The sequence below is a fragment of the Pongo abelii genome, chromosome 6 (assembly GCF_028885655.2).
Source record: "Pongo abelii isolate AG06213 chromosome 6, NHGRI_mPonAbe1-v2.0_pri, whole genome shotgun sequence".
Taxonomy (NCBI): domain Eukaryota; kingdom Metazoa; phylum Chordata; class Mammalia; order Primates; family Hominidae; genus Pongo; species Pongo abelii.
Genome location: NC_071991.2, coordinates 15,053,971 through 15,075,934, shown reverse-complemented (window position 1 = coordinate 15,075,934; position 21,964 = coordinate 15,053,971). Strand labels below are relative to the sequence as shown.

General features: G+C 53.9%; 2 protein-coding genes across 3 annotated transcripts in view; one reads left to right on the top strand and one right to left on the bottom strand.

The window, feature by feature from the left end:
* The first annotated feature begins 6,252 nt into the window (after positions 1–6,252).
* Positions 6,253–8,587, top strand: FZD9 (frizzled class receptor 9). Its single transcript, XM_002817864.5, has one exon. It carries the CDS (start codon positions 6,474–6,476, stop codon positions 8,247–8,249), a length of 1,776 nt encoding a protein of 591 aa, XP_002817910.1. The 5' UTR covers positions 6,253–6,473; the 3' UTR covers positions 8,250–8,587.
* Positions 8,588–12,871: 4,284 nt separating this feature from the next.
* The window catches only part of BAZ1B (bromodomain adjacent to zinc finger domain 1B), an 82,318-nt gene continuing 73,225 nt past the window's right edge, over positions 12,872–21,964 (bottom strand). For both annotated transcript variants that reach the window (XM_054560416.2, XM_009242720.4), the window contains 5 exons: positions 19,832–19,947; positions 16,457–16,602; positions 15,203–15,306; positions 14,659–15,031; positions 12,872–14,170 (listed from right to left, as the gene is read on the bottom strand). In XM_054560416.2, the coding sequence (XP_054416391.1) occupies positions 14,674–15,031; positions 15,203–15,306; positions 16,457–16,602; positions 19,832–19,947 (724 nt within the window). In that variant the 3' untranslated portion in view covers positions 12,872–14,170; positions 14,659–14,673. The remainder of the gene's footprint in view (positions 14,171–14,658; positions 15,032–15,202; positions 15,307–16,456; positions 16,603–19,831; positions 19,948–21,964) is intronic.

The window sequence follows — 21,964 nt, the reverse complement described above, 5'->3', positions numbered from 1 at the left end:
GGATCACCTGAGGTCAGGAGTTCGAGAACAGCCCGATCAACATGGTGAAACCCCGTCTCTATTAAAAATACAAAAACTAGCCGGGTGTGGTGGCGCACACCTGTCATCTCAGCTACTCCGGAGGCTGAGGCAGGAGAATTGCTTGAACCCAGGAGGCAGAGGTTGCAGTGAGCCGAGATCACGCCACTGCACTCCAGCCTAGGCGACAGAGTGAGACTTGGTCTCAAAAAAAAAAAAAAAAAAAAAAAAAAAAAGAATGGAACAGACAGTCTAGTATAGCCCTTGATAGCTCATAAAGGGAAACTAAGTCAGAACCAGGGCTCAAGCTACAGAAGGGAAAATATTCCCTGAGCCACACCCGGAGTCTTCCCAGCCCTGCCCCTGTGCACAACCTGTGTACCTGGGCACAGGTGCACACACAGGAGTAAACAGGCACCTGCCTGGACCCTGTGTGTGCACCTAACCTACACACACACAGAGACACACACACACAGAGACACACACACACAGAGACACACACACAGATGCACACACATACAGACACACACACAGACAGATGTGCACACACACAGACACACACAGAGACACAGACACAGACACACACACACATAGAGACACACATATAGAGCCACACACACACAGACACACACAGAGACACACAGAGACACACAGAGACACACACATACACAAAGACACAGACACACACAAAGACACACACAGAGACACACACATACACAGAGACACACACACAGAGACACACACACAGACACACACAGACACACACAGAGACACACACAGACACACACACACATACACACACAGACACACACACAGAGACACACACAGAGACACACACATACAGAGACACAGAGACACACACACAGACATACACACACACAGAGACACACACAGAGACACACACAGAGACACACACATACAGAGACACACACACACAGAGACACACACACAGACATACACACACACAGAGACACACACAGAGACACACACAGAGACACACACATACAGAGACACACACACACAGAGACACACACACAGACATACACACACAGACACACACACACGAACTGGCACCTGCCTCCGCAGGAACACACTGGCCCTCCCGCCCATCCTGCCCCAGGGAGCAGGTGTGTCGGGTGGACCTGCTGGGTACCCCGAGACCACGGACAGCCTCTCCTGTAGGGCGGCCCAGGCACCTGAAGGAGGTGCAGGATAGTCCCCTTTCTGGTCCCTGCTTACTCACACCGCCACCTGTCTCCCCCAGAATCCAATCAATACTCCTTCCCCAGCCTTAGGGGCCCCACAAGAGTTCAGCCATTCCAGAAGGATCTCTGCTCCTCTTCTCATTCTGACATTCTTTAGACACAACAGATATTTATGGGGGCCTACTCCACAGCAGGCTCCGAGACGCTGCAGAGCACGGCCGGGGCCTTGACCTCCCCAGGCTCATGGGGACGAAGGCACAGGTGCAGCATGGTGGCTGCAAGGCACAGAGGTGGGCACGAGGGTCCGCGGGGCGCTGAGTGGGGGTCATCCTGGAGGAGGCAGGAAAGGAAGGGGAGGGTGTACCCTCTAGGGGTTGACGTGTGTTCGGGGAGGGGTTCACATGTGTTGGGGTTGCAGGGACACAGGTCAGGAGGGCGTCCCTTCCCACATATGCAGGACAACTACTGGCCCCAGCCAGGGCTCCCAGGAGGGACGGCTTCTCACCAGGGGGAGGAGGACTTAGGGGGGCCCCTCGGCCCAGGGAGGGGTGCCGGAGATGGGCATTGATAGTGACATCCCTCCTCCCGGCCCCTCCGGTCCTCCGCATAGTCTCCCTTTCAGTGAACTCCAGGAGCATTGTTCCGCCTTTGTAAAGAGGGAGATCGGGTGACAAAGCCGGGTGCGTGGGCAGGAGGCCAGAGGCCTCTTCTCTCCCAGGCCGCATCTGCGTGGGGGCGGGGCTCATCCACTCCCCTCCTCTGGCTTCCCAGGCACGGCCGTTGCCATGGTGACAGGCCCGGCATCCCACGGCCCCTGGGGCGCCCTGCCCACCGAGGCTGCCAGAGGGAGGGCCCCCCGACGCTTCTCCACCCTGGCAAGATGGGAGCGGGGGCCCACAAAACCTGGCTCTTAGGCCAGCCCCAGCAGTGGGAGGTTTCTAGCAGCCTGAACCTCCCAAGTCTGTGGGAGGGGAGCCCCATCTCCTGGCACCCTGACAGCTGGGGGTTCAGGAGTTGGGGCCACACATCACTATCATCTGTGCACCTAGGCCTCTTTGGGGCCAGATACAGAGAAATAATATGGTTTTTTGTTTTTTTGTGGGTTTTTTTGTGGAAAGAGGGGGTCTTGCTGTGTTGCCCAGGCTGGTCTTTAACTCTGGGCTCAAGCGATCCTCCCACCTTGGCCTCCCAAAGTGCTAGGATTGCAGGCATGAGTCATTGCACCCGGCCAATATGTTATTTCTTGATGTTATTCTATGGCCCTTGAACAGTGGCTGGCATGGGGCCAAGGGAGGGCACGGATGCGGAGGCCACAGTGTGCTGGACAGATGGGCTGGCCTGGACCCTGGATCCACAGAGCAGAGCCTCCAGCCCCGGCCAGGCTCTGCTGGGCTGACCCTGGGAGGTGATGCTTCAATCTGGGGTGCCAGATGGAACAGAAGAGGAGGAAGACCTTCAGAGCTGGGGAAACAGGCCAGGCAAAGGCCTCGAAGCATGGCTTTGCAGGGTGTTTCTGGGGAGGAGTAAGAGTGGAGTGTGGAGTGTGACAGGAAATGAAGAGGTGAGGCGGGGGCTCTGCTTGGAGGAACTTCCGCTGCCATCCCTGAGAGCATGCACTTTATTCTGGCATTGCCCAGGTGATCAAAGCTGGGTTGGGTTGGGTTCCCTTCCCTTCCCTTCCCTTCCCTTCCCTTCCCTTCCCTTCCCTTCCCTTCCCTTCCCTTCCCTTCCCTCCCCTTCCCTTCCCTTCCCTCCCCTCCCCTCCCCTCCCCTCCCCTCCCCTCCCCTCCCCTCCCCTCCCCTCCCCTCCCCTCCCTCTCTCCCTGTCTTTCTTTTTATTTTTTTTCTAGAGATAGGGTCTCACTCTGTTGCCCAGGCTGGAGTGCAGTGGTGTGATCATGGCTCACTGCAGCCTCCCAGGCTCAAGCGATTCTCCAGCCTCAGCCTCTCGAGTAGCTGAGACTACAGGCGCATACCACCATCCCTGACTTTTTTGTTTATTTTTGTTTTACAGATGGTGGGGTCTTGCTACGTTGCCCAGGCTGGTCTCGAACTCCTGGGCTCAGGCGATTCTCCCACCTTGGCCTCCCAAAGTGCTAGGATTACAGGCTTGAGCCACAGTGCCTAACCTGGGTCCTCCAGGGTCACAGGTACCACACTCCTGCCTTACCTCTTTGGGAACTTCAGGAAGTCTCATGGCCCACATGTGGCTGAGTGCTATCGTGTGCTGGACACAGGGCTGGCTGCATCTCCTTGGTGCCCCATCTCCCGGTCCTCTTGAAGAGTGAGGGGCTGAGTGTATGCCCGAGATGGCATGTCCCCTGCCTGGTCCCCTCCCTGCTCCAGCACAGCTCTAAGGGTAGCAGAGCACTAATTACAGGGATGTGTGGGAAATGATGGCCCCATTTTCTCACCATTGCCGCCACCACTGCTGACTCCTTCCCAAGTCCCCACCACAGGCCAGGCTCTACGGCAGGCAGGTGTGGCTGAGCTGGGCCGGCTGGGCTGGTGCCCTGCCTCTGGTGGTGTTAACAGGCAGCCTCTTGCAATGGAGGAGCCTGGATGCCAATCTTGACCCTTACGAGCTACGTAATCCTGAGCAAATATTTGAGTTTGCTAAGCCTCAATTTCTCATTTGTATATGGGTACGGGATTCCTTGTAGCACTGTGATGAGGGTGAAAAAATGATCACTGTAAAATCCCTGGCCCAGAGCCCAGGAGGCTCACAGCAGGTCCTCGGTCAGTTTCTGTGCCTCCCTGAAGTTCTATGTTACTCATTCATTCACTCACCATCCCTGGGCTTAGCCAGGGTGCCTAGCCCTGTGCTTAGTGCTCATATGAAACAGTGCTATATGCTCACGTGAAACAGTACTAAGTGCTCACGTCAAACAGTACTAAGTGCTCATGTGAAACAGTGCTAAGTGCTCACGTGAAATAGTACTAAGTGCTCACGTGAAACGAAACGGTGCTAAGTGCTCACGTGAAACAGTGCAAAGTGCTCACGTGAAACAGTGCTAAGTGCTCACATGAAAGTGCTAAGTGCTCATGTGAAACATTCTGAGTCCTCCAGGTGTTTCCAGGCCAAGAGAATAGGAACAGATGGGCGAAAGGGGGATGGCCTTCTCTAAAGAGTCCCAGATCAGGGCCCCTTGCCCCTTGTGTGGCCTGCCGGTGGCACTTGGATTTCACCCACAGAGCTACCCAGGAACCATGGCAGTTTATAAGCGGGTCCCAGGGGTCTCAAGGGGGCAGCCTAGAGAGAGGTGAGAGGGTGATGGCGCCACTCCCCAGAGGAGCAAGGTGGCCTTGTGAAATGGGTATGGGGTCCAGGACAGACAATCACAAATGGAACACTTAGTAGCCCTATGCCCTTGGGTATGTCATTCCTCTCTGAGACTCAGTTTCCCCACCTGGGAAATAAGGATAACGTAGCATTCTTGGATTGCTGAGAAGATACAATAAGGACAAGTGTGAGGTGTGATCGATCAGATTCGGGTGCCCAACACGTGTTGTTGATTTTCTTTTTTCTTTTTTCCTTTATTTTTTTTCCTTTTTTTTTTTTTTCAGGCCAGGCACCATGGCTCATGCCTGTAATCCCAACACTTTGGGAGGCCGAGGTGGATGGATCACCTGAGGTCAGGAGTTCGAGACCAGCCTGGCCAACATGGTGAAACCCCGTCTCTACTAAAAATACAAAAATTACCCGGGAGTGATGGTGGGCGCCTGTAATCCCAGCTACTTGGAAGGCTGAGGCAGGAGAATTGCTTGAACCCGGGAGGCGGAGGTTGCAGTGAGTCAAGATCACACCACACTACATTCCAGCCTGGGCGACAAGAGCAAAACTCCATCTCAAAAAAAAAAAACTATTTTTTTTTTCTTTATTAGAGACGAGGTCTCACTATGTTGCCCAGGCTGATGGGGCAAGATGGGGGTGGGGGTGAGTCACTACGCCTGGCAGAACTGTTGATTTTAACAGTAGGATTATCTGCCTGCATTACAGAAAAGCAAGCTGAGGCTCAGAGGGGAGCCCCAAGTCACATACACCCAGGAGAGAGGCAGACGCTGCATTTGAGCTGCCACTGAGTACAAGGCAGAGACTTCCACACCTGGGAAGCCTTAGAAATGGTCTCCCCTGGCCGGGCACGATGGAGCACGCCTGTAATCCCAGCACTTTGGGAGGCAGAAGCGGGAGCACCCCTTGGGCCCAGGAGTTCAGGAGTTCAAGACCAGCCTGGGTAACATAGTGAGACCCTGTCTCTACAAAAACATTTTAAAATTAGCCGGGAGTGGTGGTGCCCACCTGTAATCCCAGCTACTCTGGTGGCTGAGGCGGGAAGGTCGCTTGAGCCCGGGAGAGGGAGGCTGCAGTGAGCTACGGTCGTTCCACTGGACTCCAGCCTGGGGGACAGAGAGAGACCCTGTCTCTAAAAAGAAATAACGATTAAAAATAAAAATAAAAAGTCTTCCAGCTGGGCGCGGTGGCTCACGCCTCTAATCCCAGCACTTTGGGAGGCCGAGGCAGGTGAATCACCTGAGGTCAGGAGTTCGACACCAGCCTGGCCAAAATGGTGAAACCCCGTGTCTACTAAAAATACAAAAAATTAGAGGGGCGTGGTGGCAAGCGCCTGTAATCCCAGCTACTCGGGAGGCTGAGGCAGGATAATCGCTGGAACCCGGGAAGCGGAGGTTGCAGTGAGCCGATATCGCGCCACTGCACTCCAGCCTGGGCGACTAGAGCAAAACTCCGTCTCAAAAAAAAAAAAGCCTCCTTCCTAGAGTAAAATGAGGCGACCCAGTCTGAGAGTGTGGGTACGGGGACTTCCCGCAGCCTCCCCCAGGCAGCAAGGGAAGGGAAGAAAGTAAGCGGAGGGCGAGCGCGCAGACTACCCATGAGGCCCGGCCCCACCCCGCGCTCCGCGAGGCCGGGAGACGCGGCGCCTTTAAAGCCCAGCAGGGGGCGTGTCCCTGGGCGTGTCCGCCCGGAGCCCCGCCCCGGGGGCTGGTAGCCTCGGCCCCGGGAGGCTGCGCCGGCTCTGGCTCAGCGGCGGCTCGGGTGGCAGCAGCGGTGGCGGCTAGGCGGGCTCGGCGTCTCCTGTCCCTCGGGCGGCTGCCCGCTCGCTGCCCAGGGCGCCCGGACACACGTGGGCGGCTCGGCGATGGCCGGCGCCCCGCGACGTGGCGGGCAGGCACCGGGGCGCGGGACTGCTCGGCCCGAGTGAGCCGGGGCCGCGCTCCCGCCTTTGACCGGGGATGGCAGTGGCGCCTCTGCGGGGGGCGCTGCTGCTGTGGCAGCTGCTGGCGGCGGGCGGCGCGGCACTGGAGATCGGCCGCTTCGACCCGGAGCGCGGGCGCGGGGCTGCGCCGTGCCAGGCGGTGGAGATCCCCATGTGCCGCGGCATCGGCTACAACCTGACCCGCATGCCCAACCTGCTGGGCCACACGTCACAGGGCGAGGCGGCCGCCGAGCTGGCGGAGTTCGCGCCGCTGGTGCAGTACGGCTGCCACAGCCACCTGCGCTTCTTCCTGTGCTCGCTCTACGCGCCCATGTGCACCGACCAGGTCTCGACGCCCATTCCCGCCTGCCGGCCCATGTGCGAGCAGGCGCGCCTGCGCTGCGCGCCCATCATGGAGCAGTTCAACTTCGGCTGGCCGGACTCGCTCGACTGCGCCCGGCTGCCCACGCGCAACGACCCGCACGCGCTGTGCATGGAGGCGCCCGAGAACGCCACGGCCGGCCCCGCGGAGCCCCACAAGGGCCTGGGCATGCTGCCCGTGGCGCCGCGGCCCGCGCGCCCTCCCGGGGACCTGGGCCAGGGCGCGGGCGGCAGTGGCACCTGCGAGAACCCCGAGAAGTTCCAGTACGTGGAGAAGAGCCGCTCGTGCGCACCGCGCTGCGGGCCCGGCGTCGAGGTGTTCTGGTCCCGGCGCGACAAGGACTTCGCGCTGGTCTGGATGGCCGTGTGGTCGGCGCTGTGCTTCTTCTCCACCGCCTTCACCGTGCTCACCTTCTTGCTGGAGCCCCACCGCTTCCAGTACCCCGAGCGCCCCATCATCTTCCTCTCCATGTGCTACAACGTCTACTCGCTGGCCTTCCTGATCCGTGCGGTGGCCGGAGCGCAGAGCGTGGCCTGTGACCAGGAGGCGGGCGCGCTCTACGTGATCCAGGAGGGCCTGGAGAACACGGGCTGCACGCTGGTCTTCCTACTGCTCTACTACTTCGGCATGGCCAGCTCGCTCTGGTGGGTGGTCCTGACGCTCACGTGGTTCCTGGCGGCCGGGAAGAAATGGGGCCACGAGGCCATCGAGGCCCACGGCAGCTATTTCCACATGGCTGCCTGGGGCCTGCCCGCGCTCAAGACCATCGTCATCTTGACCCTGCGCAAGGTGGCGGGTGATGAGCTGACAGGGCTCTGCTATGTGGCCAGCACGGACGCAGCGGCGCTCACGGGCTTCGTGCTGGTGCCCCTCTCCGGCTACCTGGTGCTGGGCAGTAGTTTCCTCCTGACCGGCTTCGTGGCCCTCTTCCACATCCGCAAGATCATGAAGACGGGCGGTACCAACACAGAGAAGCTGGAGAAGCTCATGGTCAAGATCGGAGTCTTCTCCATCCTCTACACGGTGCCCGCCACCTGCGTCATCGTTTGCTATGTCTACGAACGCCTCAACATGGACTTCTGGCGCCTTCGGGCCACAGAGCAGCCATGCGCAGCGGCCGCGGGGCCCGGAGGCCGGAGGGACTGCTCGCTGCCAGGGGGCTCGGTGCCCACCGTGGCGGTCTTCATGCTCAAAATTTTCATGTCACTGGTGGTGGGGATCACCAGCGGTGTCTGGGTGTGGAGCTCCAAGACTTTCCAGACCTGGCAGAGCCTGTGCCACCGCAAGATAGCAGCTGGCCGGGCCCGGGCCAAGGCCTGCCGCGCCCCTGGGAGCTACGGACGTGGCATGCACTGCCACTATAAGGCTCCCACCGTGGTCTTGCACATGACTAAGACGGACCCCTCTCTGGAGAACCCCACACACCTCTAGCCACACAGGCCTGGCGCGGGGTGGCTGCTGCCCTCTCCTTGCCCTCCACACCCTGCCCCCTGCACCCCCTAGAGACAGCTGACTAGCAGCTGCCCAGCTGTCAAGGTCAGGCAAGTGAGCACCGGGGGCTGAGGATCAGGGCGGGGACCCCGTGAGGCTCATTAGGGGAGATGGGGTCTCCCCTAATGCGGGGGCTGGACCAGGCTGAGTCCCCACAGGGTCCTAGTGGAGGATGTGGAGAGGAGGGGGCAGAGGGGTCCAGCCGGAGTTTATTTAATGATGTAATTTATTGTTGCGTTCCTCTGGAAGCTGTGACTGGAATAAACCCCCGCGTGGCACTGCTGAGTCCTCTCTGGCTGGGAAGGGGGGAAGGTAGGAGGGTGAGGGCCCTGCAGGAGTCTTTCTTGTAAGCAGAGCTGGCGGTGGGTGCTGGCACCCCCCAATCAGAAGGAAGTCCCCCCCAGAACAGCTGTGCATTGCAGGAGTCCCAGACACCATGTGTGCGTGTTTTCCCCTCCCGCCTGTCTCTGTGCTTCCAAATGGAGACAGGGACGCCTGCGGGATGTTCAGGGAATTCCCCAGGGTGACACTGCCACCTCCAGCCCCAGGGAGTCCAGTTTGAGGCTATGAATGAGTTTTCCTTCTCTGGGACCTTGCTCTCCTCATTGGCGTGGAAAGTAAAGGTGTCAGCCTGTGTCAATGTTGTCACGAGGGCCCCCTCCCTGAGGCCTTGGAAAATTGCTGGTGTGTCTGCCTGGCTCCTCGGGGCCCCCACCAGGGCAGCCCCAGCCTGCTCCCTGGTGTCTCCAGGTGGGGTGAAGATGAGGTTATTCTGGTCTGTGGGCCTCTGGGTAGCAGACATGCACGTGGAGCTGGGAAGCCCTTGAGTAGAGTGGGAATTGGGCCCCAGCTCCTAAGCTTGTCAGATTTGAGTTGCTAATGGCAGCGGTCGGAATGAGGCAGCTCAGGTGGCTGTGCAGAGCTCCACACTGGGGCAGGTATGGGGAAGGGTCCCATGTCCATCTGTGTGCTGCAGTAGCTCAGGGCTGCTAGGGCCTGCCCTGTTTCTGCGGACTGGGTAGCTGGGCATGTGTGGCCATCTGGAGACCCCTATTGGCTTGGGGTCAGACCCCAGGGCCCCATCTTGGCTGCTGTGACTACAGCCGAGTATTAGTTACTACTGTCCCTGGGTGCCTACTACACATGGCCGGCATTTGGTGTCAGTGCCAGGAGATCCCAGCGGTCCAGCTCGGCTGCCAGCCTCACTTTAGAGCCACGGGGAGGCTCCAGGAGCGGAGACGCTCAGGTGCTGAGGATGAATGGTGAGGCGGAGCCCCAAACCTAGGGCCTCTCGGGCTGGAGCCCTGTGCCCTCCTACCCCAACCACCAATCCCACAGGGACAAGAAAAATCCAGGGAGAATCAAACAGGTTGGGTCATGCTCCCAGGAGACAAGACCATGGCGGGCTGAGGGGGTTAAGGGGTATTCCTCACCACAAAGCACAGTGGTGCCCCAGGGAAGCTTATAGCCCTCGCACCTGTTCTTAGGCCGTTTATTGCACGGGGAACGCCCTCTCCATCTAAATCCTTCCCTTTGCGCAGAGCACACATTAAGTAAGTCCCCATGTGCCTCTGACCAACAAAGCCAAGTGACCCTACCTCCTTGTAATGCTGCACATGAGGGTTTTTTTTTGTTTGTTTTTTGTTTTTTGTTTTTGTTTTGAGGCAGAGTCTTGCTCTGTTGCCCAGACTGGAGTGCAGTGGCACGATCTCAGCTCACTGCAATCTCTGCCTCCCGGGTTCAAGCAATTCTCCTGCCTCAGCTGCCCAGGTGGCATCTGCCACCATGCCTGGCTCATTTTTGCATTTTTTTGTAGAGACGGTGTTTCACCATGTTACCCAGGCTGGTCTCGAACTCCTGGCCTCAAGTGATCCACCCACCTTGGCTTCCCAAAGTGCTGGGATTATAGGCGTGAGCCACTGCACCTGGCCATGCGAGGGTCTTTGAGTGGGAAACAGAATGAGCTCCTTAGAGGCAGTTAAGTGCCCACACTGGGCGTGGGAGGGGCAGAGGCTTCAGGGAGTTGGGCTCACAGGCAGTGGAAGGGAAGATGGGAAGGGCCTATACCAGGGCGGGGGCAGCTGGAGCGAATGGAGAGGATTCCAGAGACTTGGGAAGAGCAAGGCAGGAGGGGTGTGGGAAAGGCAGGGGGAGGATGAGCATCCAAGGGCACCCACCTGCCCCTTCTTCCTTGCTGTCAGTGACCATGTCCTGCTCAGCAGACACCAGCCTGGTGCTGGTTTTCAGGGCAGCCGGGATGGGAGCGCAGAGACGGGCAGTGTAGGATCAGGACAGGCCCCAGGGGGCTGTGCTTTGAGGCCAGGACCTGGGAGGGAGGGCAGGGCCCTGCCAGCTTTCTCAGACCTGGAAGATGCTATGGAAATAAGTCCTAGGCCCTAGAGGAAAGGGAAAAAGGAAACACAGCCCTCTCATGTGATCTGCTCGCCCCACGTTTCGGACGGGAAGTGTTTAGATGGGTTGGCCGCTGCAGCACATAGCCACGCAGTTTGAGGCCAAGCTGGGAATTGAACCCAAGTCTGCCTCCAGAGCTTTTGTGCGTTCCACACCAGGGATCCGATTAGGTCCTGGTGGGGAAAGGCAGGGTGTATGCCTTGGCAAGGTTATGTCCCCAGAAGCTGGGCAAAGCGGGTGGGGAGGAGACCAACACCCCTACCACTGCCAGACCTCTCCCCACGCCCATTAAAGAACCCTCCGGGGCTAAAAATACCTTGGAAACCCACACATGCTGGCATGTGCATCGCGTGCCCAGGCCCGGGCCTTCCCCTTAGTGGTCCTGGTGCCCGGCATTTGGGTCTTCAGAGTGTAGCATCACACGCCCGCAAGCCTCTTGGGAGACTGAGCCTGTTCCTGTGGGTCTGCTTTTGTGTGTGGTGAGCCCGAGATCCTCCTGCTCCCAGGAAGTCACCTGCTCAAGGAAGCAGCTCGTCAACACAGCAGTCCCAGGTGTTGAAAAGCCAGGAGGCCCAGGGCTGGGGTTAGGAGAGCGCGGTTAACGGAGGTGAGTTCCTCAGTGTCCTCTAGAGACGCCCTGGCCCCTGGCCAGCAGGAAGAGATGCCCCCTCTGAGTGACTGTTGAAATCCAGATGCCACCTTGTCAACCAAGTCTACTGACCACGTCCCCTCCCCAGAGAAAATTTGAGAAGAGCGTGCAGGACAAGGACAGGACTCAGCTGACTCCCAGGTCATGACTCAGGCCCCTGTCCTCAGAGGTGGAGTTCCCATGCCCCCATTTGCAGTCATCAAAGTGAAGTGGCTGCCCCACAGGGTCACAGCCTGGTAAGTGAGGCAGTGGCTAAGAGTGTGCTGAGACCAGGACATGACCAGAAGTGACCACCCCAAGGCAGTATCCTAGTGTGTGCCTGGGAAAATTACTGGAGGAGCAGGACTTCACAGAGGAAGGCTGGGAGCCTTGAGTGTCACTGTCGCCATGCAGAAAATGTCCAGAGGGAACACGGTTCTCTTCTCCAGAGCTGGAGGCTGGAGCAGATGAGCAGGAAAAGTCAACTTGCTGTTGGGGCAAGCCCGCTTCCTCCAGGCGGGATGAAAATTCCCTAAGTGCTCTGTGTAGGCCATGGCTCACCCGTGCTTATCAAGGCCACAAAGCTGCTCAGCAGCAGAACCTGCGCCCAAGGTTCAGGCCTCAAAGGCTCTTCCCATTACCAGCTTCAGCTTGTTCAGCTGGTCAGGAATTGGCAGTTTAATTTCTAAGTAATTGGGCCCACAGCAGTGGCTCAGCAAAATCTCTGTATTCCATTGGTGGGTGGCTGCCTAGCAGCACCCTACGCACATCAGCCAGTCGGACTTTAAAAGATAAATGAAGGCATAAATAAAGATTAGACATGTGGTAGAACCGTCAAAGCCGAGTGCATGGGAATTCATTATACTTTGTGTTTGAAATTTTCCTTGAGACTGGGCGTGGCGGCTCACATCTGTAATCCCAGCACTTTGGGAGGCCAAGGCGGGTGGATCATCTGAGGTCAGGAGTTCAAGACCAGCCCGGACAACACAGTGAAAACCTGGCTCTACTACAAATACAAAAACTTAGCCAGGCGTGGTGGCGTGTCGCTATAACCCCAATTACTTGGGAGGCTGAGGCAGGAGAATTGCTTGAACCCAGGAGATGGAGGTTGCAGCGAGCTGAGACCATGCCACTGCATTCCAGCCTGGGTGACGGAGTGAGCCCCCCACAAAATTTTTTTTCCCTGACGAAGGTTTTAAAATGGCAGAAGTACTTAAAGTATATTTAAAAAAAAAAAAAATGGCAGAAGTTTCCCCGTAGTGAAGGCTTAAAAACCTATTTTCACCGTAATTCCTACTTTCAAATGAAGTTTTTCGGGGTTTTAGACGGAGACAGGGCCAGGAGAGGCTTGGAGGGAGTACTTCTTTCTGTGGTTAAGAACACTGAGAGGCCCTCTGACTCTGGAGGCCAAGCCTTCAGATTACCTGGCTCCAAGGGTCACTGTTTGGAAAGCAGCACTCGGGACAGCACTACCCACCCCCACCCACCAAGAAAGAGCACAAAGAAACAGCCACCAGAGTGGTTTCTTCTTTATAAACACAAGTACATGAGGTTTATTTGAAATTCCAATTTATTACAAGTTCACCCTTTAATGGGGCCCTTCCTCCTTGAAGACAATAAAAAAAAACAACAACAAACAATTCGGGTGTCACTGAAGTGGGAACACAGGATTCTCACTATGAACAAGAACAGACTGGATGTAGGAGGCAGGGGAAGCTGGCGGTGGTGGGGTTATGAAGCTGTAATGTCAGTGCCAACTCCATGCCTATAGAAGGGACGGTAAACTACCCAGCAGCCCTGGAGCAATCCTCGTCGTCCTTGGGCGGGGGGATGGGGGAAGCAGGGGCCACACTCCGCAGTTTAATATTGAGAGGCTTGATTCTCATGTTCTAGGAGCTGCAGTCCCCTTGGTGGACTTTAATTTAAACAGGTGCAGAAGAGCTTGGGTGCTCAAAATTTCCAAATTCAAAGGTGATAAAAAAGAAAAACCCTGTTTTTTACTTTTATCAAAATCCATCATAAAAGGGAAAGAAGACTACAAAGTTTTGCCTAAATATAACAACTAGAGCTAGATTTGCTGTGGGAAGGGGCTCTCAGAGCTGCTCTGCCGCTCTCTCCTCCCACCCCCCACCGACACTGACCACTGGAATCTTCAGGTTCTTGAGGAGTTCCAAGTCTGAGGTCAGAACGGGCATGGGAGGCAGCGGACACAGCACCGCCCCACCCCCCCTCCAATGTTGCTGCTTGCCTCAATGAGCCTCCAACCCAACTGCTCTGCAGGAGAGTGGATGGGCTGAGGGAGAAGCCAGGGAAGTTAGAGCAAACACATTATCATAGAAACTGTACTGTACATGTGCCAAAGCGAGATGTCAGGAGTATCTTACAAGATGTTCTTTATACAATATCACTGCTGAAACAAGCAACTTTTAATAACTAGAAAAGTCAATTTTAAAAAAAATTAAACATTTAAATTCTTCCTGCTTTTCTTCTGCTCCCCTAAGAGCTTGACTGGTATGTGGGTGGGCTGGGCTCCAACACCCCTCTGGCCAGATCCATCAAAGTAAAGGTTATATGCATGATTATAAGCAGGACTCCAGTCTCTAAGTGAAGTGCCTTAGTTTTGTTTCTTTGTTTTTTGTGGTTTTTTTTTTTTTTTTTTTTTTTTTTTGGGTGGGGAAGCTGTCACAAAGAAGGTGAGAGAGATTCAGGAATGGCTCCAGGACACGTCCCTTTACTCTGCCAAGACCAACTCAAAAGACCACAACTGTTTCATGATGCTGGTGAATACAGAATTCTGTATGGCACTCACTGATACTGTCACCTGAGAGGAAGACGGGGGAAGAGACAGAGTACGGGCTTAAAGAAACAAGACTGTATATAAATACAGATTAAAGAAGAAAAATCGCCACCATCTCCCCTATTGGCCTGATTACCCCTGATCCTGCTATGTAACACAGCAATCCCTCCCCTGGAGACCAGAGGGGCTTCGCACTGTGGTGGAAACCAGAGCGAGCAGGCCCTTAGGAAAGAAGGCAGGAACAGGAACTGCGTTCACCAGAAAAGCTAGACCCTCAGACTCCTCCTGGAAACTCTCAGAAGGGAGGGTTATGGCCCTTTTTGTCCCTTAATATTTCTGGACAAAGACCACCAACCCAATATCAAGCCCCATAAAGAGCTTTTAGAAAAACAGCATAAGCTTGGGATGACAGGCATTTCTGGACTCCCTGCGATCTCTTCCGGGTTCTCGGTCTTCCTCGCTCGCCTCCCTCCCACCCTCCCTAGCTGTCCCCCCCACCTCAGCTCCCTTACCACAGCCCTGCCTCTCTACTTCTTCTGTCTTCGTCCCCTGGACTGTCCAACGGCCTCTGGCTCACTGTCCCCTTCATCTTCAGCAAGCCTATCAGGAAACTTCTTGCGCTTCCTGCGGACATATGGGTGGCCAGGAAGGTGTTTATGCAACAGAGCCACTAGACACTGTTCTGTCTTCACCATGCAGCTTAGCACATGGCTGCCACGGCAGTTGTAAACCTCAGCATTGGTAAACACTTGCTTCATGTCAGTAAGAAACTCCTGCACAGAGCGGTAGCTCCCACAGGAACATTTGTTCTGCACTGTCTGAAAGTCCATGGGGTGCGTGATCACATCATAGTAGTCCTCGGCCTCATCTCTGGTCACAGGCTCCCTGTGGAGAAGAACCAAATGGAGAATCTGCACAGCCTTGACGGCAGTGCCCCTGCTACTGAGACACGTCCTGAAAAGCAAGGGCTTGGCTGAGAGCCCCTCAGGGGCTCTGGAAGCTTTTAAAACCAGCCAGGCCACTCCTCTTCCCTGCACCTAAGAACACAACGCTCACCTGAAGGGCCAGCTGAAGCGGTACTTCACGATCTTGTGGAGGATCTCTTCACACTTCTGCAGCTCCAGGCTTTGCCTCCGGGAGCTCCGCTTGGTCTGAAGCACCTGGCAGGAAAGAAAGAACAATGTTATTATAGATTCAAGACAGGAGGAAGAGTGGACAGGGCAGAAAATAAGTGTATCTGCTCAAAAAAGGAAGAGAGTTCAACTATTTCCTTGGCGCAGAGGGGCTGAAACCTTCTGACATTCAAGTCAGGAAGCACCCTTGGCCCAGGTGGCAGGCATCTTCCCAGTAGTCCACTCGCCTCCCCCGGGGCCATGGCAATCAAAGTAGCAAAGAGCAGGCAGTGGGGGCCGCCTTTACCAGCAGTCCTGCTGGAGGTCGGCTGTAGGTGGCTACTGTCAACAGGACACTAGCTCTCAGAGAACAGGTGGACCTGGGGTTACAGTGACACCATGGAAGGGCATCAACAAGCCACTACAGAAAGCCAAACAGGCTATCTGGGCCACCAGCAGCCAATTCCGTGGGCGTGGGGTGCCTCTGGGAAGAAAAGCAAAAGGTCCAATTCCCTTCCTGGGCTCTTCCACCGTAGACATGTGAGGGCTAAGTGGCTAAAGAGAAAAGGGGCAGGGCCTCCATTCCAGGTAGTCATAACAAAGCTGTGACTCACAGCAGAGGCCACAGAGCCCAAGGCTGTGGCAAACCGAGCATCTTCTAATGCCCTATGATCTCCCGAATGGCCTGCCTTAAGCCCCTAACTCTAATTTGATCTGTCAAAACAAGCACCTTTTCAAGAGTTTCTTTTTTATTCTTTAAACCTCAGGTGAGATCTAAAAAGTACTAAAATTACATTGGTTAAGGAGCAGAGGGGAGGGTAATGTCCCTCCCATAACAACTGTCGACTCAACAGTAAGTGAGGCTCCAACATTGCTGACATTCCCACAATGAAGACCCAGCCCCTCTGAGCCCACTGGAGACACATGGATACTATTTTTAAATCCTTAATAACTTGCAGGCTGCCCGCTAACTAGTTTGCAGGCTACAGCAGGGGAATGCCGGACATAGCTGTTCCTGGAGGCCCTGCTGCTTCTGTCTGCCTACAGGCTCACCCATCTGCCTCTCCAGCCTCCCAAGTTTGGGAAGAAGGAGGAGAGGGGAGGCTCCCCTCCCACCTGTTGCCTGATGAATTCCTAATTGCTGGGGTTGGGAATAAGAAACAGAAAGGTTAGAGAAGGGATGATAAATAATTCTCACCAGCTCATCCACCTCAGCATCATCCACAGGTGGTGCCTTGGGCTGAGACCTCCTGGTAGAGTGTGGCTTCTTACCCGGGCGCCGGCCTGACCTTGCTGCAGGGGGGATGACGCTGTGCTTGCCCCGGATGGTCTTTCGAGGTCTCACTGAAAGAAAAACTATGGATTCAGCACAGAACAACGGAAGTGAAGGGAGGAGCATCTTCGAAATGGGGGAAAGGGATGCAGGGAGAATCCTTTTCCTGGACAAGGAAAGCAGTGGCCTCCTTTGGTTTTAAGGTGCTCTTGCTATTTTATCTTGCCTTACCTAACAGGACACTAAAAGGCAATGGCAGCAGATGAAGAACGGGTGCCTTTCATCCACTGCCAAAGCCCTTCAGAGGGCCAGGTCCTTCAGTACTTCTGTCCTGCCCCATCCTGCAGTTACTCCCAGCCATGAGGCCCCTGCAGGAATCAACTGTAAACTCTCACTCAGGAGAAGCCATTTGCTAATAGGTCAGCCTGGATTTCCCACAGCCCAAGCTCAGCCTGAGCGAGTGGATGTATTTACACATAAGATGGAACTGGATTGATTGTAAAACAAACCCTGTGTTGTAATTCCCAGAGTTATTCTACATTTACCATCAGAATCTTTTCGGAGAAAAGCTGGTACTTCCATGAAGGGCCACAAGGCTTCTCATTAAATACAATTTAGGGCTAGTCCCCTCCATAAGAGCCCTGCCCAGGATCCCCAATGAGAGAATAAAGAATATAGGCCAAGCGTGGTGGCTCACACCTGTAATCCCACCACTTTAGGAGGCTGAGGCGGGTGGATCACCTGAGGTCGGGAGTTCAAGACCAGCCTGACCAACATGGTGAACCCCTGTCTCTACTAAAAATACAAAATTAGCCGGGCGTGGTGGCACATGCTGGTAATCCCAGCTACTCAGGAGGCTGAGGCAGGAAAATCGCTTGAACCCAGGAGGCGGAGGTTGCAGTGAGCCGAGATCACGCCACTGCACTCCAGCCTGCGCAACAAGGGTGTAACTCCATCTCACCAAAAAAAACAAAACAAAACAAAACAAAAAAAAACCAAAGACAAAAACACGCACGCACACGCGCACACACACACACACACAAAGGCACTGAGACTACTTGTGTCTCAGGTTTACAACAGGTGCTCAGCATCAAGCCAACCGGCATTCCTCAGTGAGCCCTGGGAAACAACGCCATGAGGATTAGCTCCAGGCTCTCCACCACCTTCCCTTGGGGAGTGGGGAGATGACATTGGACACAAATAGAGGCAGGCAGTGACACGAAGAATCGAGAAACACTACTTTCCATTCTATTTCTGGATCACGATAACCCTTTCTTGGCTACTTTAGGGTCTCTAGCTCAAGCCCAGGCTAGTAAGAAAGGGTAAGAAGCTGAAGCTTAGGTGCTAGAACCTTGAGCTGCACTGGGGAACCACATCTTTGGTGGTCTGAAAGATAGAGCTGACAAAAAGCTCTGAAGTACCAAATATTTCCCAGATCCTTTTGGCAAGTCGAGGTCGTAGAAACTTATAAAAACAATTCCTTGGAAAGAGAGCTACAACGTAGAAGTGGAAAGCAATCACTAGCTTAATCAGTATACTACCATATTCAGGATCTGCCCTCAGAGAGATCAGGCACAGTGGCTCACACTTGTAATCCCAGCACTTTGGGAGGCCAAGGCAGGAGGATCACTTGAACCCAAGAGTTCAAGACCAGCCTGGGAAACATGGCAAGACCCTGTCTCTACAAAAAAGCCGGGCATGGTGGCACGTGCCTGTAGTCCCAGCTACTCAGGAGGCTGAGGTAAGGAGGATTGCTTGAGCCTGAGAGATCGAGGATACGGTGAGCAGTGATCATACCAGTGTACCCTAGCCTGGGTGACAGAGAAAGATCCCCACCCCCCCCCCAAAAAAAATCTGTTCCCAAACAAAGGTGTGCCCAAGTCACTGCCTCTGACCAACAGAAGAGGATATCCCTGAATGCAGGACTGCTGGGCCATTTGTTCACTTACCCTAGGATACCTGAAAAATCAGGCGTAGTGAACAAAAAGAGCCCATACGAATGTGAGAGCTTAAGGTGTCCCATATCACACCTCTGGAGTATGGGGGGGAAAGTGGGAGGATAGAAGACGGGCAAGCCCAAAGTCATTAGGTTTTGGCAGTCTCACTACAGTAAGAGACTGGTCATGCCAGGCATCCTCTCTCTCACTCCTTATACCAAGTATGACCATTCAGAGCTGCTATGATCTTGGGAACTGTACCACTGCTTCAAAAGCTCATTAGAATTTTGATCTGTGGTCTGTTTTCTACAAACCTGTAAAGAAAAGTGTATTGGCCGGGCATAGTGGTTCATGCCTGTAATTCCAGCACTTTGGGAGGCCAAGGCAGGCAGATCACTTGAGCTCAGGAGTTCGAGACCAGCCTGGCCAACATGGTGAAACTCCATGTCTACTAAAAATACAAAAATCAGCCAGGTGTGGTGGCGGGTGTCTGTATACTCGGGAGGCTAAGGCAGAGACTGAGGTAATCTGAGGTCATACCACTGCACTCCAGCCCAGGCGACAGTGAGACCATCTCAGGCAGAGACTGAGGTAATCTGAGGTCATACCACTGCACTCCGGCCCAGGCGACAGTGAGACCATCTCAAAAAAAAAAAAAAAAAAAAAAAAAGTGTATTTTGGAAAGAGGGAGGCTGCTAAAAGAAAGGCTAGACTGGAGGACATTAGCCACAAACACCAAACTCTCCAACAGTCATGAAAAATGAACATGAGAGAATGAGAGTCAATGCGGTGAACACAAAAGATGATGCCTTTTTTCCTACTGGCATCTAGTGAAAACAGATCTGAACCTTCCTAACATCCTTCTACCTAAGCCTTCAAATAATCAGTCGTCTCTTTTCAAATCAGCAAAGCTATAACCCTGCACGCTGCAGGGAGGAGAAAATCACTGTAACCATACAGAAAAAGTCACTCTCTGAAAGCAGCGATAAAACAACAGCCAAAAGAACTGTCAGGAGATGGCAATGGGCCAAGATCTTCCTTCCCCATTGTCCCCATATGCCGAGGAGCTGAGAATCAGCAGCCTTGGCATAAATATACTTGGGACCATGAATTCTACTAAATCTTAGAGCAAGTGGGTTGATGTTACTGAGATCAAGCCACCTTCCCTCCCACCAGGCAGGACGTTAAACGCCATCTTGGAAACCCATTTAAACCCATGGCGGCTAAGTTACGCCACAGTCACAACACGAGAGAAAAGGAAGAGAGCAAGCCGGCCACACTACCTACTGCCAAGCCAGCCTTTCCAAGCGTTCCAAGCTTAGAAGACTGTGAAATCAACTACAAAGGCAGACAAAATACTTACATCGCAAACCAGCCACCTCATAATCTTCTTCCTCCTCCTCCTCTTCTTCCTCCTCTTCCTCTTCATCACTCTCATCATCTTCACTGTCCTCAGAAGCAGACTCTTCAGTATAGTTCCTGTGGGTAGAAAAAAGAATGTAGGGAACACAGTTGTAGCCCAAAGTGGTCCTAAGAGGGCTCAAATCCCACAGGGATCAGGAAACTTCTCTTCACAGACTACATATGTATAACGTATGATAATACAGGGAGGGAACCGGAACGTAAGCCAGGAGAGGTTTTCACAAAAATGAAAAACCAAGTTTCAACAGCATGCCTCATGCCTCCTTCTGCCAGGCCACAGACAGTTTGGACAAGATACCAAAGGCAACAGAAATCAAGACCAGAATGCAATCCTACCCTTCCCCACACAAAGCAATACAAAACACTGTTTCTTTTGTCTCACAAAAAGAGCCAGATAATGTAATACATCAGGTACTAAAAGATGTCCCCACCTCTGAGGTAGACTGAAAGAATAAACAGAGCCCAGACAGGTGTGACTTCACCTTGATGGCCCCCTTCCAGGAGCTGAAACAGCTTGCAGATGACCATAACATCAAAGCAGTGGTAATCCCAGCTCGGAACAGCTGGTCCAAAGCCCCACCATTTCAGAGCAACATGTCTCATCTCTAAGTGCAGCTGGGATGGAGTGCAAAAGAACCTGCTAATACTGTTAAGGTGGGGTCAGGATCAAACTGCTCTACCCCTTAGAAGGAAGCCCAGGCCGGGCACCGTGGCTCACGCCTGTAATCCCGACACTTTGGGAGGCTGAGGCAGGTGGATCACCTAAGGTCGGGAGTTCGAGACTAGCCTGACCAACATGGAGAAACCCTATCTCTACTAAAAATACAAAATGAGCTGGGTGTGGTGGCGCATGCCTGTAGTCCTAGCTACTGGGGAGGCTGAGACAGCAGAATCGCCTGAACCTGGGAGGCGGAAGTTGCAGCGAGCCGAGATCGCGCCATCGTACTCCAGCCTGGGCAACAAGAGCGAAACTCCGTCTCAAAAAAGAAGCCCAAGCCAGAGTACCTATAAGCTGCACATTTTACAAACCCAAATTTCAATGTGGAAAACAACAGTATTATCTTGGCAAATACAAGGTGTCTCCTCTTTACAAGGCCCTGTATTTGGCCTTATTGAAATTCAAGTAAAAAACAAAGCACCACCTCTACTCTCAGCGTATTCATAATCTCATGGGAGACAGACATGTATAAAACCAGAGACAAGATCCATGCACCAAAATACTACTTCAGAGAATGGAGGTTCAGCTGGAACACAGAGGAGAAACCATGAAGCCTAAGGATGCAAGCACTTTTCAAAAGCGCAGTGAAATTTTAGCGAAGCCATGGGCCATTTACCCACTGGGAATTCTGGGCAGAGAATGTTCCCAGCTGGGAGAAAGGCACAAGAGGCAAGGATGAACAATAAACGGTCTGTAACAAGCACACAAATATGGGATCTAAAGCTAATAAAAACCCAAGCTGGTATTGTGTAAGAGTCTCAGAAGTGAGGCCAGGAATTGGGACTTTATTCTAGAGGCAATGGGAAGACTAGAAGTTTGTCATCAGGAATGTGAGCAGATCTTTGCCTTGTGCACAGCATTCTGGTATTGCAATAGTTGGGTGGATAAGAGGGGAGAAGACGTGATATAAGAGGAGTTGAGAAGCCACCACAGGAGCCCAGGTGACAGATGCAGAAGGGACAAATGACAGCAGAGACCATGGAGAATGGAGAGCAAGAAACTGGATCATAAAACATCTGGGCATTGGATTGATATCGTGGCAAATTAATGGGTTTGTAGGATGAGGGAGAGATGTTCATTTCCAAGTTGACACCCAAGTTCTACTCATGATAGGGAAGAAAACATTATGTATGGGTAAGGAAGGCAATGAGTGTGAGATTTTTAGCAGTGGGTGATAGCAGAAGTAATCATGAAGACACAGGAAGCGGGCAACAGGAGGCTAAAGGCAGAGAGAGAGATTTCACTACTTGAGAAGAAGGTATGATCAAGAAGACAGAGAATGTGGCTGGCAGTGAAAACTAGAAATGTCAACATTCAGCTAAAATTAGCTCAGAGTCCTTTGAGCTCCTATGAAGT

Bases quoted from the DNA above. Each gene is read 5' to 3' on its own strand.
- FZD9 (XM_002817864.5), top strand. From the start codon at position 6,474: ATGGCAGTGGCGCCTCTGCGGGGGGCGCTGCTGCTGTGGCAGCTGCTG.